Source organism: Tasmannia lanceolata, unplaced genomic scaffold (genome assembly GCF_043159265.1).
Source record: "Tasmannia lanceolata isolate RefF3 unplaced genomic scaffold, GAP_Taslan_0.1 ptg000013l, whole genome shotgun sequence".
NCBI classification, from domain to species: domain Eukaryota; kingdom Viridiplantae; phylum Streptophyta; class Magnoliopsida; order Canellales; family Winteraceae; genus Tasmannia; species Tasmannia lanceolata.
This window is the reverse complement of record NW_027518690.1, coordinates 20022755-20042308: the sequence shown is the minus strand read 5'-3', so window position 1 is coordinate 20042308 and position 19554 is coordinate 20022755. Positions and strand designations below refer to the sequence as shown.

At 38.8% G+C, this 19554-nt stretch overlaps 1 protein-coding gene across 3 annotated transcripts; it reads left to right on the top strand.

The window, feature by feature from the left end:
• The first annotated feature begins 1041 nt into the window (after positions 1 to 1041).
• On the top strand, positions 1042 to 18051 carry LOC143889934 (uncharacterized). Of its 3 annotated transcripts, none has more exons than XM_077394337.1 (6): positions 1042 to 1386; positions 2165 to 2762; positions 14400 to 14514; positions 14841 to 14996; positions 15109 to 15168; positions 17547 to 18051. In XM_077394337.1, exons 1-6 carry the CDS (start codon positions 1191 to 1193, stop codon positions 17760 to 17762), a joined length of 1341 nt encoding a protein of 446 aa, XP_077250452.1. In that variant the 5' UTR covers positions 1042 to 1190; the 3' UTR covers positions 17763 to 18051. The 3 variants fall into 3 exon arrangements, with proteins under 3 accessions (XP_077250452.1, XP_077250453.1, XP_077250451.1); XM_077394336.1 differs by having other exon boundaries at positions 1043 to 1386; positions 15106 to 15168; XM_077394338.1 differs by lacking the exon at positions 15109 to 15168.
• Positions 18052 to 19554: the final 1503 nt, after the last annotated feature.

Here is a 19554-nt window from a genome sequence, read left to right as displayed (position 1 = left end):
TGGATTGCCTATCGAGCTTCCATCAAAATTCAATTTAACCCACCTCAGAGGTGGAGGCTTCCACTTAGGTTGAGGTTTACTTTGGATAGTTCTTTCACATAAAATTGCCTACAAATTGTGCAGAATATCCACTAAACCGTAGGGAATTTTCTTTTTTCCTTTCACCCATGAAATAATTTCCACTCTTATATCTAACGCCACCCGACTTGCACTCTTACTCTTCTCCTCGAAAATGCATCTATTATGTTCTTTCCATATGTTCCAGATGATGGTATATGGGATGATCTCCATAGCAACCTACCTGTATCCCCAAACGGATCCAAGCTCCAATTCAATAAGACTTTTGCTAATAGATCTTTGAAAAACCCATGATATGCCAAACGCCCGCACCGCCTTTGTCCATAATTGAAAGGCGAAAGGCCATTGCAATATCAAATGATCCAATGTCTCTTCCGCCTTTGTCCTTGAAAACCCGCAAATTAACAAGTTAACCAATATCAAAATCTAACACCAGTGTTTCAAAGTTCTTATATGGTGTAAGCCTATACACTCTAGTATTTCCACTGTACTGGCCACACTGTAGTATGATGCAAACTGTCCATTTGATGCGTGGGGCAACTGAAATAGGATGTTGAAAAGAGAACCATACATGCCGCACTGTAGGATGATCCCAACCCGTGGATCTATACAGGTTTCCAAAATATGCAGTCCCTATTGATAGGAGGGCTAGATCATCATGTGGAAGCGATATTTTGGGCACAACCTATTTCCGATGCCGACCCCAACTAGTTTGGGACAGAGGCTTCGTTGAGTCAAACATCAAATGGACGGTTTGGATCATCCTACGGTGTGTGGGCCCCATACAGTACCGGAAAATTCTGGCTTCTACGGGCTTACACACTGTATAAAGACACATACTAAGGGTTCTTATAGTTGCCAATAATTGTTCCTCAAACAAAGTTGGCCGTTGGATCCAACATCAAGGGTGGAACTTAGTTAGCACATCTTCACTAACCCACTATAAATACCCAATTCCCCAACCAATTTGCACGAACGCCCTTGTAAGCATAGATAGAAAGATGGAAAGATCCTCTCTCGAAAGTACGTCTTCTGTTAGAGTTAGGGTTAGGGTTTAAGATCCGATCTTCAGTAAAACCCTAGACGAGACTCTTCCTCGTTGTTTTTTCTCCATGGCTCGGCAGGAGAATTCCTTTGCTCTCTTGGGAGAAGATGAGGCCGATGATCTCATGACTCTCCTCGCCCACGTAGCTTCGAAGTCTCCGGCGCCGGCGGCCGAGAAAAAGTCGCCGGCGGCAGCTGAGAAGAAGCAATCTTCTTTGGCTCCTTCAAAATTCCCTTCTAAACCTCCTCCGCCCGCAGAATCTGGTAATTGTTTTTCCATTGTTTTTTTTTCTTGTTGTTTGGAATTTCTTGTACTTGTTGTTCTTGTGTTTTTTTAATTCTGATTGTTGAATTTTTTAAAGAAAACAAAAGATCTTATAAAAGAAGGGTTTTGCTGGTACTCGTTAAGGTGTATTGGAGAAGAAATTTTACTCATATTTTGATAGAAAGGACTCAAAACATTTGTAAAATTCCCAAACCATGTGTAAAATGATTCGCAAAACCCTAAAAAAATAAGGGAAATGTTATCAGCACAACCATATTTTGATTTTTGCACAAACCCAGCTGTCTTTTCTTTTTTAATTGGCTCATGAGAGCTTTTTGGGAAATGTAATAACCTTTTGACAGCTCTTTAAATACTAAAAAGACAAGAGGGGTTAGCGAAAATATCAAAATATGGTTGTGCCGATATCATTTCCCAAAAATAATTATTAAAATTCACCCTGAGGAGTTAACCACCATGGCTAAATGGCAAAATCCAATAGGCAGATCATAACAATGTTACAATTGCAAAGCCAAGGTTCATTCTAAGGCGCTGTTCGTTTCAGATCATGACAACCGATTGTCAACCCTAAACCTATTATTGGACTTAAATTTAAATGTAATTTGCAGTCCAATAATAGGTTTTGGTGTTACAATCGGTGGTCATAATCTTAAACGAAGCGGGCCTTAATCTCTCCTAGTAATAATATAAGAAGTATGAAGTTAAGATAATTTCAAAGGCTACGTATCTAACATTGATGGCGTGTTTGGTAAATTTCAGTGAGAGCAGAGAGAGGGCGAGGGAGAGGTGGCCGCGGTCGAGGGCCAGGAAGGGTTGGATCCGGTGGTAACGATTCGGGGCAGTATGGTAACGGGCGAACGACCAGTTTTCAGACGAATTTTGGAGGGGATTCCACCGGTTTTCAGAGGAATTTTGGTGGGGATTCTGATGTAAAAGCGGCGGATGATGGCTGGCGTGGGCGCGGCCGCGGTGGAGGTAGGGGAAGAGGCCGTGGCCGTGGCAGAGGCTTTAATGAAGATCGCGGGTTTGGGAATGAGAATCAGGGTTTTGGTGGCAATGAAAACCATGGCCAGGGGGATGACGGCTGGGATAAGGCGGTTGACAATCAAGGGAGTATTTATGAGAATGATAACCGTTCTTTCAGAAATGACAATAGGCCATATGGAAATGAGAATTGGAACTCTTCGGGCGATGAAGGAAGGGGTTACGGTAGTGAAAACCGTGGATTTAGTGGTGGTGAGGGACGTAATTATGGTTGGCGTGATGGGAGGGCTGAAGGGCAAAATGAGTTTGAGAAGAAAGAAGATACCAGTGATGGGAAAGAACCAACTGGCAACAATGATGGAGCTTCTGGATGGTATGCTAGTTTTCTAATGCTCTTCTTACTTTCACGTTTGCCAGTTAATTAGAATATGTAAATTTATGTGTTTGTATATTTCTATAACATCTTGTTTGATGACTTCAGGCTGTAGTAGGTCCATTTGTTTGGAGTTGAGCCATTGTCCTGGTTTCGATGATCACAACTCTGTTTCATTGAGATCTAGATGATATAAAATCTTCTCGTTGAGAGAAAACATAATTCATTTGGTAGATTCTAGGTGTTTTTTCCCCTAATGATGAAGAAGCTTTATTAGAGAAGGTAAAAGGGAGGGCCCCTCAACCAAGATGTCAAGAATCAACATTCTGAAAACAAAAAGAAAAAAAAGAAAAGGAATACACTGGGTGCTCTTTTAGGTCACTCTATGTGTTATTGTAGGAGCTGTTTCACTCAAGAAGTCATACAATTGTTACGTTGAAACCCTTTCCTTGTAATTGCATTTGTATAGGTACTTACTAGGATTTAGAACTGACATAATTTCCATTATGTGACCAAAAGAGTTTTAAAGTCTGCTTTCAGAATCCAGTCTGAAGTTCTGATTAAATAAAACAAAAAATATCCAAAAGAAAGTAGTAAAATTATAGATTCATGGCGCCACTAGGGGTTATCCCATTTTGAACGCACACACTTTTTGTGAGCAGTGCATTTCATCCTTAATTGTCGTTATTTTGAGCCCTGTGTAGAAATGACAATTTTTTGTTTTGTTTATGGCAACCGAGCCATGCCGTCACTGAAGCTTGTACGTCATTTTTTCTCCACGTCATTGCACACTTTCTATTGGAATTCTATATATGGCAGCGGTTTCCATGAGAAGCACAATATTCTCCAGTAGCCTAGTGGCATATAGATCCCTGAAGTTGAGTCTTGCCAGTGACCTTATGTTGTTTCTCTTTCTTGACTTCTTAATGACTAATTGGCGAGGATGCTGTCAATAATGTTAGATGGGCAAGGAAGCAACTCCTTTACCAAATACAATGATCTGCGTGGAGGTGTAATGGTTGGTAAGGTCTAGAGTTTTGGTTTTGGGAAGAAGCAGCTCACGAATTGTGAGAATTAGGTACACACAGGTAGAAGAAAGGAAAAAAAATTATGAAATTAAATCATTAAAATCAGCTCCTTACATGCACACTCCTCTTTATAATGGTTGCCCAAGTGACAAACTTGGAAACCCTTACAGGCCTCATAGCTTATTTATTCTAGGCTTTACACTTGTCATATAGACTTAATTTCCAACAAAGGTTTTAAATGTCAGTTTCAATATACATGTCGATTGCAACTAAAATGGAATCATGTTGGGTTGTCAGATATGTCGGTGGAAATCCTATAAAATTGAGTGTATAGAAACATGCAAATATGTTGTCAACATGGTGTTCAATTTCGGCCAATGGGACTTCCAAATGCTTCTTCAAGACTTCCAGGGGTCTTGGACAATTAGATCCTTTGTCTCCTTCCCTTTTTACCATCTTGGTAGAGGGATTGAGTAGAATGTTGGATGGGGCTAGTCCTAGGGGATTGATTGAAGGTTTCAAAATTGGTCAATCAGGCGTAGAAATCTCTCATCTTTAATATGGAGATGACACCTTATTCTTTAACAACCATGATATTTGGAAGCTGAGGAATCTACAGTTCGTTCTCAGATGCTCTGAAGCTATCTCTGATCAAATGTTAAACATCGCTAAATCCTTAATTTGGGAATAAGGCTGGAAGACCAGGCAATGGAAATGTATGTTGAAATTTTTGGATGCAAGAAAGGCTATGATTCAACCGACACTTTGAATTTATTGTGGACACCCGTGTCGTGTCCGACACGACACCCTTGCCCTCATGTGTCGACACTCCTTAAGGCACTTTTAAATGTACTACTAGAAGTGTTCATAGTTGTAAATTTCGAACAATTTCGGACAATTTCGTTCGAAACTTTTCGGTAAATTTCTGTAAATTTCTGTAAATTCCTATCAATTCTGGTCAATTTCGGTCGATTTCGGCCGAAATCCGGAACGAAACAAAATTTCGTCATTTCATTCCGGTTTTCGGCCGGAACCGAAATGTTTCGTCCATTTCGGACGAAACGAAACGAAATTTACAATTGTGGAAGTGTTAGTAACTTCAATAACTTTATGTGTATGTACGTGTATGAGCGTGTCACTATTTCTAGATTTTTAGGGTTTGTCTTGTCAGATTCCTCATATCTGGGTTGAAACTCGGCACACAAATCCGTATCCACAAATCGTGATTATATGTACTTTCTATTTTAGCCGTGTCGCCGTTCTAAATTTTAGGAGTTTGCCATGTCCGACACTCCGTGTCCGTGTCAACATGTGACACACGTGTCCGTGCCCACAAATCATAGAAGAAAGGTGACATCCTAAATTCTTATCTTGGCCTTCCGCTGTGTATTGGAAGGCCGACTAAAGTCTTTTGGGATTCGGTAATCGAGAGAATGAAAAGAAAATTAACCCTATGGAAAAAAAATTTCTATTCTTTTGTGGTAGGAACAGTTTGATCAAGGCTGTCCTTGCTAATATCTGTCTTTATTTAATGTCATTATTCCTTTAGATGGTTGTAGTCATACACAAAATAGAGCAACTCCAAAGAAACTTTATGTGGAACGACAAAGAATGTAATAGAAAATACCACATAATATAATAGGATGTTGTTTGTTAGCCAATTAAAGATGGAAGTCTTGGCATTAGGAGGTTGAGGTTGACGAACAAATGACTGTGGAATTACAGAGATAGGAAGCACCTTTGGAGAAGGGAGGAAGAAGATGGAAGGGAAAGACGCTTTTTTTTGGAGAGAATGGAAAGGAAATTAACCTTATGGAAAACGCTTTTTCTATTATGTGGTAGGATCACTTTGATAGAAATGGTCGTGGAATTACAGAGGAGATAGGGAGCCCCTTTGGGGAACCGTGATGGATGTAAAATGCGGATCTGGTTACGGAGGCTGGGAAATAATAGAAAATAGTTGAAATGCTACGTAGTAAAATGGGATATTTGTTTGCTAGCCAATTAAAGACGCTTGGGGGAGGGGGGTCTTGGCATCATGAGGTTGAGGTTAACGAACAAAGGCCGTTTCGAGAAATGGTCGTGGAATTACAGAGAAGATAGGGAGCACCGGGGAACCGTGATGGATGTAAAATGTGAATCTGGTTACGGAGGCTGGACCCAATGGATGCATATAGGAGAACAACAAACCAACTATATTGTGAGACTTTTTGAAGTTCAAGACTAATTTCCAAAATGTTATTTGCTTACTTTTTTCTGTATGGTAATTTAAAAAAAATAAAAAATCAAAGAGAGACCGAGGAGGTATGTCAAGCAAATGATATGAATGAAAGAGATACATTAGAAAGCCCTCCTGGGACAAAACATCAAAGGCAACTATGGAGGGAGAAAATCTCCACTACCTCCCTTGAGATACCCTCCCGAGCCAACCTATCGGCCAATGGAGCCACTCCATTGGCCGATCTCTTAGTCATGATGGAAAGATATATTAGTGACACCCACCCTATCCTGGATCTCATAAAAAAGAAGCAAATCTCCAACGGTAGGGGTGGGAACCACTAAGACATCTTATCACATCAAGAGAGTCCCCCCTATACCACCACTTTATTCAAGTCTTCGTTCTTAAGAAACTTCATTCCTTGGTGGATAGCACGCACTTCCTCTTCATTAGCCTACAGGACCCGCAAATGCCCATTTCACTTCTCCATACTCATCCCTTAACACTCCCCAATTCCAGATGGGCCTGGATTCCCCACACTAGATCCATACAAAGTTAACTTCAAAAACCCAGGTGTAAGAGCTCCCAATTTTGTACCACCTTGGGCACGTGTTCTGAATCATGGCTAATCTCCTTCCACGCACACCATGCATTATAGGCGGACCCAAACCTAAAGGATGGTAAAGTTCACCCACGATATGATGATGGCTTATCACTTTTTTAATGAGGGAAGTGTTATCTCTTCATGTTTCCTTTGAAGACACGCGTTATGCTCTTTCCACAACACACATATAGTTGCTAGTAGAGATAGATTCCATAGAATCTTTCCTTTTTTTCGCCATGGGACGTTAGACCAACTCTCTAGCACATCTAACAGCTTGGCTGGGAACATCCATGAAATCTCAAACCTAGCCAATATCCTGCTCCATACCTCTCTTGCCATTTTACAGTGAATAAAAAGATGATCCACCATTTCCCCGCATCTATGCAAAGTGTGCAATGGTCAATAATTAACTTCTCCCGTTCTCTCAAGAAATCCATCATCTGAATTCTTTCAAGGCAAGCAGCCCAACCAAAGGCACATACACTAAGGGTGCTGGGATGTTCCAAATATTGGAAACTTTGCATGGCTTAGGGCAAGATACGAGATGATTGTAAAAAGATTTAATAGAGAACTCTCCAGGAGAGTTCCAGATCCACACCCTTTTGTCATCCTCGCCATCCATCTTTTCTTTTCTTTTTTTGAAATGGCAATATATTGAAAGAATGGAACCGAGATGGTCCTCGCCATCCATCTTGATATAGCACCTTTCAATAATCAATAGTCTCCAAGAATCTGCCAACCACCTCAAGTTCCCTATCAAAAAAATTCCTTCTGAATACTGGCTTCCATACCTCCTTATTCTCTCTGCACTCTAAAATAATCCCTAACCATCACCTCCTTAGAAGTGGCCAAAGAGAATAATTCTGGAAAAAATTCCTTCATAGGAGATGGAAAACACCACTTCCAAAATCAGATCTGATTCTCTGAATATTCCCTAAATCTATCCCCTTCCGAAATGTTTTGCTCGAACCTCAAAATGCCACGCCTTTTGAGCAATTTGCTTGCTGTTTGTCTCTTCTTTTTGTTTCTCTCTCTTTCTTTCCTCCTCGATCGGTGTTGTTCTTTCTTCATTATTATTTATTCATTACCATTCAAAAAAATTGGTGTGGTAATAGAACTTTAAAAGATGAATTCCCCATGCTTTTTTAGCGTGGCCTCCTATAAAGAGAGTAGCGTGGCCTCCCATAAAGATAGCGGGGCAGATTATCTTTGCAAAACCAATGGGATTGTAGATTCAAACATAGGATACCAAAGAAACCTCTTCGATTGGGAGATTGACGGTGCAACCTCTCTTCTTTTTTTTGCAACCTCTCTTTTTGTCACGGTCAATTTGATTTATAGAAAGGAATTTGGAAAGTATTTGTTCTTTCTTCACTCACATGATCCATTCTACCTCTAATTTGCTTGCTTAGAAGTTTGGAGAATTAAAGCCTCGTTGTGGGTAAAATGCTTTTTGACGGACAACTTGTCTCGTTGGGATTCTCACCGTTGATCACCTGCTCTAAAGATGTAAAATCATTGCCAGCCATTGTGGGTTATGCCGTTATGTCTTGTTGACTCTGTGTCTGTCGACCTCTTGTTACTCCATTGCAGTTACATTTGTGATCTTTAATATTTCATGTTAGGTCTCTTCGGAGTCAATTGGGTTCTCCCCGGTCATAATGCATACCATGTCGAGTCATGCGTTTTTTGCCCCTTGGCATCCCAGAGGTAAGATTCCTTGGAGCCTTTGGTTGCGTTCTTTAACCCTTCTTTTGATTCTCATTATGGGAGCCACAATCAATTCTTATTCTTTGGAGTGCTTCAAAAATCCGAATCACGTTTCCTAATTCATTTCTAAGAATCATTTTTCTATTATTTGGAATAGAATCGTGTTCCTGTAATCAGATTATCTGACCTCGGATGCGTCTGTGAGTTGCCGAGTTGTTATTTATCAAGGATGAGCTGTGTGAATTTCAAGTTTTCAACTATCATCTATAAATGAAGAGGACAAAAAAGAAAAAAAAAGCACCCTGTATTCTCTTTTCTCTTTTCTTTCCCTCCACATAACCTTTCTTCGAACAAAAGTTACCCCTCTATTCTCTTTCATCTTTTCTTTCCCTCCACATAACCTTTCTTCGAACAAAAGTCACCTTTTCCACTTTATTTTATTTTATTATTTTTTTGAATGGTTTTATTTTATTATTATATTTTTCTGTAGCACTCTACCATATATCCAAAAATCAAGTATCCATATGTTAAATGTGGAAGCTCCCTTCACTAAAAAAACACACCTTCTATTCTCTTTCCTCTTTTCTTTCCCAGCACGTAACCTTTCTTCGAACAAGTCACCTTTTTCATTTTATTTTATTTTATTATTTTTTTGAATGATTTTATTTTTTAAATGATTTTATTTTATTATTTTATTTTTTTGTACTACTCTACCCTCTTACCAAAAATCGAGTATCCATTTCTTAAACGCGGAAGCTCCTTCCCTCTTTACTTTTTATTCTATTTCTCTTCTACACTTTCTCTCTCTTACATGCTTGACAAAACTTGCCTTTTTTCTTTATTTCGAGTTTTCGACTAGAAGAAGGTAAAAGGGGTTTGTGGGCAACAACCATAACCGCCGCTACACAATGCGGTTCTGGCAAGTCGGTGGTAGGGGTGTTCATTATTCGGTTAAAACCGAATAACCGAACCGAACCGAATTGGTTCGGTCGGTTCGGTTCGATTTTTTTCCATTTCGGTTCGGTTTCGGTTTTTATTTTTGGCAATTCGGTTATTCGGTTTCGGTTTCGGTTATCTCCAAAAAAAATTCGGTTAACCGAAATAACCGAATTAATGATAAAAACCATAATTTTTTCAAAAAAAGATGTGATATGGGCACTCCAAAGGATGATCAAAACCGTCCATTTGATTGATCATGACTTAATTAGGCTATGCTCAAAAAATCATTTCGATTGGATCATCCTAGCCCTCCGATCGAAACAAAGATTTTGCTTTTTTCCCTCTTTTTCTCCCACTATTCGGTTATTCGGTTTATTCGGTTATAACCGAATAACCGAATTTTTAATCGGTTCGGTTTTGGTTCGGTTTTTTAAAATTTCGGTTCGGTTTCGGTTACCAAAATTTGATAACCGAAATTATTTCGGTTATCAAATTTCGGTTATTTCGGTTCGGTTATAACCGAATAACCACCCCTAGTCGGTGGGGCTTCAGCTTGACACCTCGGATGGAAACGATGATGAGGTGGTGGTGGTGGTGGGTTGGAGCATCGAACCGTGGCGAAGCATATAGAAGGAAATGTATAGAGAGTGCAGGTACGCAGAGAGCTGCAACGATGTTGATAGAACTTATGACGACGGTCATTCTCTTTTAAGGGCAACCTTGACCGCTCCGTTGATTTCCCAATTCCAACATCTCCATCTCCTTTACTTTTTCTCTTTCCTCGTCTTCTCTTAATCTGCATCCCTTCAGCTATCTTTATATCCACTTCTCCAAAATGGGGAAATATTGCTAAATTTATCTTCTAAAGAAAAATTGAGCAAGATTGTCAGATTTTTCTTATAAGCACGCTTTGTTTAAATGCAGCAGAGATTTTCGTTCTTTTGGGCGCCACAATGAGAAGAAAACATCGGTCGGGGGGCGGGGGGGGGGGGGGGGGCGGGGCATGAATAAGCATCCCAATGAATCGATCTTCATTATGTGGAATCCTAAAAATTGGGACGATTCTTAGAAAATAAAAATAAAAGTTGGGATGGTTCTTAGAACAACATTATGGAAAAAAATTCTGTTTACAGAGCTAAAAATGGTTAAAGAACACAACCCTTTTTTTTGCTGCCATTCTTTACATTTGTTTGCCCTCATGATTTCTTGGGTGAAATCTCTATGGTATATCAACATCCATAAAACCATGGGACCGATCTCTAAGACTTTGAGATCTACGAAGCGTTTTTGGGTGCTTTACTGTCTTCAAGTACTGCTCTTCTACATTGTCTTGTGCTTCATCCAGGTGTTGGGCACTTCTCTCATGCAGAAGGATGCAAATTTAATGATTTAGTTAATAGGTGGATCGAGTGTGAGTGTTTTAATTTACGGCGTTACCTATGTTAGGTTATGTTTTTCCCAATTACCATGTTTTCGCTTTAGCTTTGCCATCCTTTAAATGGAATTGAATGTTAGTTCCATTTTTACGAAGACACCACTTCATGCAATGTTATTCCTTCCCATTCTTTTCCGAGGTGAATAAATTGATTGAAAGCAATAGAAAATATTACGAAGAATGATCCCTCCAGCAAAGTATACATAAAAAAAGATCAAATGTCTAGCATATGAACTTAATATACGACTTCAATGCTTCATCACTATAGACCACATGGTTGTTACTTTTCTTCTTTGGAAATGTCAGTGATTTTCCTTTTCGTACACTTTGGGAGAATCAGTAATGCTAAATCTTATGAGTGACGGATTATAACATTTCCTTTTGCTCTCTAATTAGGCCACGTCTCACTTGCATGTGAGATTTCACAACCAGCTGCAATTGGAAAACTCAACAAACAACTTGTGTTTGTTGATTTGAATAAGATTACGAGGGATTATTGATATGATTTAGACACACTTTTTGCGAAGAGTAGAGAAGAAGAAGAGGATTTTTGTGAAGGGGTCTGTCTCCCTAGCCATATTTGTTCGGCTTCTTGAAGGCAATGTATTAGCTAGCTGTAAAACTAGCATAGATTAAAATATTCATTTGTGGTCACTATATAATCTCCTTGGAGTCTTCCAGAAAATCCCCTCGTAACTTTGAACCCAGATTACTTGAGCATTGCATTTTATTACCTCCATGTTTTTTTTTGTGGTTGGGTTGTTTGTGTGTGTGTGTGTGTTAGGGGGGGGGGGGGGGGGTGTATGTTTACATTCTTTCATTGGTTATTATGGTTACAAAATTTCCAACCCTTTGAGCGAAGGGTGAGTCTAGCATCGAATACTATCCTTACATAGCTTGTTATCGGAATTGGTAAGCACATGCGCCCACATCCGCCTCCTTCCCTAACTCCAAAGAATCTCACATCTCCAATCTACACGCCCTTTTCCCTTAAAAGAAACCTGACCGTTGCCCCCATAAACCATCATAGCAGATTTTCCTCATTCCAATTTTCTCCATCATACTACCATTATTGTTTTTTTTCAAATAAACAAAAACTTTTCCATCCAAAAAAAATTTGCACTAGATAAAGAGGAGGGTTGGAAATAACACAACCACAAGAACCGCCTCCAAAAGCCTGGGCAGCTTCACCATCTCCTTTTGATGGAAGAGAATAATTGAAGCTACTGATATGCCCTCTAAATTCCTCCATGACAATTACGACCATGATTACTTACTTTTACAAGTACCATTTAAGATACCAGATAAACATCAGCAATAGGTAATGAAGTTAGAGAGTTCATGAACTTTGGATAGGGAATCTGAGTGGTGATTGTAGTTGTAAATAAGTTGTATACTCTGTTGCATGGGTGTGGATACTAGTGTCAGAATCTGATACGAGTATTGATTGTTGAATTCGGCTAACCTCAAAGAAAGGCTTTGTAGATTCGGCCAATTTTAATTCTTTTACATGATAATATGGTTATATAATTGTTAACTTACCAACTTCTCCAAAAGCTTAAGCTGTTGGAGAAAGGCGTTATTTATCTTTAATACTTTAACACTCTCCCGCATGTGTGGCCCACTTGGCAAACACGTGGCACATGTGGTCCCACTTTGGGCCGACCATCGCATGTAGATTTTTGCTATCTAGGAGGTTTGAACTCGAGACCTTTGGCTCTGATACCATGTTAACTTACCAACTTCTCCAAAAGCTTAAGCTGTTGGAGAAAGGCGTTATTTATCTTTTATACTTTAACAATAATGTTTTGGTAGGGTGTTTTTTTTTTAATGGCAATGTTTTGGTAGGTTATGTAAATGTAATATTTTATTTCCACACAAAAAACCAACAATTTGGATAGATAAAATTCAAAACATGTGATAATTGTAAATTTGTTGTAGTAGTAGAAAAATAGCTTAAAAGAGATCTAGAAGTGGCACAGTCACTCCTAATGTATTGGGAGTCCGACATGTGTCCTACATGGGTACTTCAATGGATGAGAAGAATCAATGTAACATTAAGGGTGTATATTGAAAGCTATAAGAGAACATACAAAACCTATTAGTTTCCAAACAGATCCATTTTTAGAACAAGGGCATGTGATTGACTGCGGTATATTATAAAAGGGTTTTGCTAAAGAGTGCCCTAAGGGCACCTGTTAAGGTTCATTGGGAGGGATATTTTACACAAAATTTTATAAAGAAATCTCAAAACATGTGTAAAAGTATGAAAGTATGTGTAAAATGATTGTAAAATCTCTTTTCCAATGCACCTTAACGGGTGCCCTTAGGGCACTTGTTAGCAAAAACCATTATAAACTTGGCACTTTAAAGTTTAATGATAGCCAAATGAAAAAGAAACCAAATATGAGTTATATCTATTAAGAGAGATAAAAAATGAAGACCTAAATGAAAGGGACTGATTGCTGCTCAAAAAAGTAAATGAAAGGGACTGATTAAGGACTGATGTGAAAAAGAAACAATTTTTTTATACAGGTAGTGATGAAGTTTGAACCCTTGGTCTCAACAGTGCAATCTTGAGAGCATTACCACTAGGGAAAAGGGAAAAGGCTGATACTGAAGAAAGGACAGATGAGGAAGAAGAAAGGGGATGATATGGTGGCTAATATGAAAATAAATTAAACACACTTGAGCGGGATCACCACTAGGGCAATGGTTCAACCTTGGAGAATAAAAAAGGATTGACAAGATGATAAAGAAGAAAGAGGACTGATATGAGAGGAATAAGAATGAATTAAAAGAGGAAGGACTGATATGAAAGAGTAAAGGATTGATTTGAAAGACTGATAAGAATGAAATAAAAGAGGAAGGACTGATATGAAAGACTGATAAGAATGATATAAAAGAGGAAGGACTGATATGAAAGAGTAAAGGATTGATTAGAAGCCAACTGTTGTTAAAGGGCTAGTGAAATAATAATTGATTGATAAGAATATCAGAGGTACGGATATAGATAGTTAAATTATGCTTATTCCTGTGTTCTCCATCAGCTTCATTTTATGGAGTTCAGCCTAAAAGCACTCCTTTTTTATGTGGTGATAATGCATAGTAGGAGCTTCTACAACTCTTCTAGATTTCCACATTCTTCTGTGTTCCTCAGAGGTGTGAGTGGTTTTTACTGGTTTGAGATGGATTTGGTCAGGCTCTGATCCTAAGACTGCTACCAAATTGTACTTGCACACGCACATATATGTATATATTGTACGGGCATTACATAAACCTCCCTCATCCCTCAAGTGCCAAAAATGCACTATTGCTCTAATCCAACTCCACTCCCATTGTTAGAGCTCCTCTAGGAGATGACTATATCTTTAATATGCTTCACTGGTCTCGATGATTTTTATATCCCAAGTGCATAAATAGGGAGGTTGATGTGAACTACTGTGCAGGTAGCAAAGGGATAGAAATTGCATTCAGCATTGCTTATTCTTTAGTTTCCTTGCTGATGTAACTTTTAACGCTCATGTTTTTGGTTTTGATGCTTGGGTATTGGCTTTTTTGTTTATGTTACTTGTCTCTTCAATGCTATCTATTTCTTGTTTTCTTAATGTATAACTCATACGCTTTTTAGGGTGGAGTCAATTCATTTATGTTTTAATGTTCTTCCACAAAACTTAGTTGCAAGATGCTGTCTTTCACGTAGGGATACTCATGAGATGACTGAAGTACCAAAGGATGTGGAGCCTGAGAAAGCGAAGCCTGAACAAGCAGATGCTCGGGACGCTTCCGAAAAGAAGGTCCCAGAAGAAGAGGACAAAGTAATTTTCAGTTTTTATCCGCACAATAGTGAACTCTACTTATTCCATTAAAAAAAATAGTGAATTCTACTTATTGATCAGAATATACATACAAATATATAGGACATAGTTACACATGGGCACATATCTATATCTATATCTACTTACATTGGCGCATACCCAGCGATGCACACACATAAATTTCATTTTCTTGTTTTGAAAATGGTAGCCAATTATATTAAAAGGACTGAGGTGGTCACACCATACACAAATTTCTACTGAGTTACCCTTTAAAAATGGTATGTTTTTATCTGCTAGCTGACTTGCTATTGATGATTGTTTTACAGGAGATGACTCTTGAAGAATATGAGAAGCTTCTTTCTGAAAAGAGGAAGGCTTTAGAAGTTCTAAAGACAGAGGAGAGAAAAGTCACACTTGACAAGGATTTTGAGTTGATGCAACTTATTGAGAAGAAGAAAGAGGACGACCTTTTTGTTAAGTTGGTGGGTTCATGAGTTACCTTCTTTCACCAGTTGTTAGTTATTTAACATAATTTATAATCTGATTTTTTATTTACATGGTAGCTTCGTTGCTTCTATTTTGTTTTCCTAGAAGTCTGAAAAGGATAAGCTTAAGAAAAAGGATAGCTTTGAAAAGGAGGAGAAAATTCGTAAGGTATGGTTCAACTTTGTCCTTTGACCTGCTTCTGATTTCATTCTCATGCAGAAGTTCATGGGAATTTTTCTTCTTCAAGGAATATGTTTTATGCACTGAAGTCTATGTTGGCATTTGATTGCCAACATAAATCAACTTTGTAATGCCCTAATGCTTTGTTTGATGTTAGACATTTGATATTCCCACTATCTATTTGGAGTTCATATTATTTATGGGTATGTCAGGATGAGTAATTGTCAAGGAAACAGCCTCTCTGCAAAGCAGGGGTAAGGCTGCGTACATCTACCCCTCCCCAGACCCTGCAATGGCGGGAGCCTCGTGCACTGGGCCTCCCTTTTGACGACCCCAACTAGTTGGGACACAGGCTTAGTTGAGTTGAGTTGAGCTGAGTTGAGTCAGGATGAGTTATTGTCATTTGTGTGTGCTAATCTAGTTTCTATGTGGCTTATTGATGCTATTTAGAAAACCTTTTGAATTCTTATGGTATCATATTTAATGTTTTTGGTGGATTTCAAGCAGCCAACTTTTGCTTCTGTGGTGCTGATGACATTGAGTTGAAAACACAAGTCCTTGCATGATAGTTGAGGAGTTGCTCTTTTTTCGGGAACTTAACATTCCCATTGTAGGCACTGTTACCAGATACATGCAAGTCCACCATTAGTAACTTTGGTGGCTAAATGCAACTTGAATTAAGTGGAGACCTATAATGCTTAGGGGTTGGGCCTGTAGCTCAATGGCCGAGGCTTTGTTTTTTAATCTTGAGGTCTAAGGTTCGATCCCAGCTTACCAAACATTAAAAAAAAAAAAAGATCTATAATGCTTACTCATAAAAGAATTGGTTGCACCAATTCTGCACCATCCTGAAACTTATAATACGGCAAACCGTATATGTTCGAAATAACCATTGGTACTTTTGTGTGCACAGGCAGGCTTACGAAGGCATGTTAACACACTTATATTGATTCATGAGACTACTGTAGGAAATCACACACATATACAAAAGGGGAGACATTGCTACATATTCCTTTTTTTTGTTTTTTTGAATGAAGTGATCTGTTAGTGGAAGAATAAGAATGTACAAAGCCGACCGAGAAGGTCAACAAGAGAAAAAGATGAAAAAAAAAGCATGACGGAGAGAAATACTATCAGTCCGTCACGGGGAATTGAAAAGTTCTAACTCCCTTCTCCCTAAGAATTTAGTAGCGACAACAACTAGAGACTGTGTAGGGGAATTAAAACCTTAATTTTCCGGAATTAGGTTTCCTATGACTGCTACTGCTAGTTCTTTGGAAATGACTGTCATTCTGTTTACATGGTCAACTTCGGAATCACATGCTTTTATCTTTGCTAAGTTAAACCTCTCTATAAGAAGTTGCATGAGTGATTCCAATACACCATCATAGGACTCGACGATTTTATCAAAATATAATTAGTCGCTTTGTGTAGACTGTAAATGTCTTCTGAAAATGTTTCATAATGACTCTTAATGGAAGCACTAGCGTTCAAAGATGGTTCTTTCGAAGGGTCAAAATCCAGAAACTAGTCAATCCTATCTTGGTTGAGTACCTCTCGGATCCGTCGTTATCAAAATGAAAAATTAGTATCGTTCAGTTTCTCAGTTTTGTTAGGTTTTGTGTTTACTTCCATACTAGTCGCAACTATCTAAGTGAGAATCAAATTAAGGGAGTGTTAGATCACTGGCCAGAAAATCGGCAGTCAAGTTACCGATTAATACGCTCGACCGCAATCCAAAATTGCCTCCAATTTGTGCTTTTCCACAACTCATTGACTCAATCCATGTGTAATAAATTCTGAAATTGTACCTTCTCAGCTGAAGACATTCGTGAATCTTAAATCCAACGCCCGATCAGTCTCTGATCAAGAATCCAGTCACAATAAATGATTGGGAACAATTCTTGTAGTTGACTGATGATAACTAGCTTGTGATCTTCAGGACTTCTGCAACAACTTTTTTGTTGAAGACGGAGCCAGACTGTTCCCATATGGAGAACCAGATTGGCGTAACACTTGGGCCTCTTTGTATGCCACCAAAATCAGTCCTCTTGTGTTTATTTAAGCTAATAATATTTGCAAATGTGACTCTAATCCCTCATTGGAAGCCATTAATTGTAATATCTGTAGATAGATTAACTCAATATTGCTTAGGCTCGTCGTTTAGATATGCTGCTCATCTTCAATCTCATGGTCATCAATTTCAACTTATTGTTCTATGAAAAAGAAAAAAGAAAAAACTCATATTCACCTTTACATGCTGGGTTCAGTTTGCATCACTTGTGTGCTTCCCATCCATCTCTGTTTTGTCTATTTTCTTACTATGACATTAAAAAAATGCACCATTCCTTAAATTTGTTTTGCAGGCTGTTAGCATAAACGAATTCCTGAAGCCAGCAGAGGGTGACAAGTATGTGGGGCCTATATCTGGTCGTGGACGTGGGGGAAGAGGTCGTGGACGTGGAGAGCGGGGTGGATCCAGGGGCGGCTTTTCAGCTCGGCCGTCTGCTTACTCTGATCCTGCACCTTGCATTGAGGATCCTGGCCAGTTTCCGCTCTTGGGGGGAGCAATGAAGGCATGATTTTTGTTAGGATGGTTAGTATATACTCTTTTTGTTCTCCTAGCAGACCTAAGTTTGACCTGTGGATTTTTTTTCGTGATTATCATAATTATACTTATCAGTCAGTTTTAGAGGTGTATCAGGCAAGGGAGATGTAGAACTCCACGTTTTGGTTCTGATGTACTTTTTAAGATAAGGGGCCATGTTTTGTGTTTTGTTTTTTCTTTTGGATCAATCATTATACGTATCATGTTGTGGAGATAGATAATGTAATAATATTTAGTCAATGCTCGTTCACTCATTGGCAAGATATCGTGCATTGCTGCTCCTTGGATTGCATTATCCACGAATCTCTGAGGGGCCGTTTGTATACACTGATTTTTGAATGTTGTAGTTCCTCAAAATTGTAGATGGAAGACGAGAGAAAAAAAGGAGATCAGCCGTCGGCTTCTGATTTCTCGCCCTTCTTTCCATCAGCAAGAGAGTGGGAGATCATCCCATATTTCTAGGTTTTAGAAATTTGAGAATGTGGGAGAGATTTCTAAAACCTGGATTTCTTACTTAAAATCAAGATTCTAGAGAGAAGCGAAACAGTCGGTCTCCTTCTCGTCTCCCATGCAGGATTTTGAGGAAATCCAAGATTCTAAAATCCACGTATCCAAACGCCCCCGAGTGTCTGTTTGGTTGCACTATCTCGGGTTTTGACGGGGCTTTGCGTGGTTATTGGCTGCCACGTATGCAAAATACTCTTGTTGGTTGCATGTAGAGTTTCAAAGTACTTGGCTTGTCTCCTTGCCAATAACTATGGTTGCTGAATAGGAACATTAAACTATAAGAACCAGACGATCATATTTTACCATGGTTTTAAATTTCGACTGAAATCCGAAAATTTGGGTTTTTGTCGGAACCGAAACTGAAATGTCACTTAGATATTTTATTTCGTCTGAAATTCTGAAATTTCACCCAAAAAATCATTTATTTAATTATTTTTAATAAATTACAGCTGAAATTTCGGCCATAATTTGGTATCGAATAAAATATTGTTTTTATTATTTTGTCGGATTTCGGATGAAATGTCGAAATTTTGTTTGGTCGAAATTACAATTTCGGTGGGGTCCGAAATACCGAAACCGAAATTTAAAACCATGTATTTGACCAAATCAATAGCGACAAACCCCCATGTACCTTTTGTTACGGTATTTCCAAACAACTTCCTGGTTGACAAGTCACGATCTCAAGTTTATTATTTGGATTGAGGAAAAGCTACCAATGCGGCTTCTTGTATTTAAAGTGCGTCGTGTATCAACTCCAGTGATACTATTGTTCTGTGCCTCTAACTAATAGCAATTGTTAGTAGAATATCGGGATTGATGCTCTCTCTCTCCTCATCGGTAGTGACACCCCATACCACTGCACTCTGAGGTAACTAAGAGGAGACTGCTCTGCTTGTCTACTGCTAAAAGTTTTAATTCGCCACTACAATGTAACTACAAACAAACTGACCCTCAGGGAATTGAAAAACCATCTATTCTCGTGAGTAGCCCTTTTTATTTTCCCGAATGGTTTCTCACGAGTAGCTTTCTTTAATAAACAAGCTTTTGATTTCCAATGTTGACAAGCCTAGAGATTATGCGGATTTTCTGGTGGAGAGAAATCAAAGAAATTGTGTTCAGCAAACCCAACACCCAATCTGAGATGCCCACTTCTCAAAATACACCGTAAAGGGCTGTGAAGAATCAGAGCTTCTGAAGCTAACTGGAATCACTTCCTGTGATTCTCATTCTTCCGTTTCAGCTTGTTCCTTCTGAGGGCT

Coding starts and splice junctions, on each gene's coding strand:
- LOC143889934 (XM_077394336.1), top strand. CDS start 1,191: ATGGCTCGGCAGGAGAATTCCTTTGCTCTCTTGGGAGAAGATGAGGCC. Junction 1,387..2,164: donor TCCTCCGCCCGCAGAATCTG/GTAATTGTTTTT, acceptor GGTAAATTTCAG/TGAGAGCAGAGAGAGGGCGA. Junction 14,515..14,840: donor TCCCAGAAGAAGAGGACAAA/GTAATTTTCAGT, acceptor ATTGTTTTACAG/GAGATGACTCTTGAAGAATA.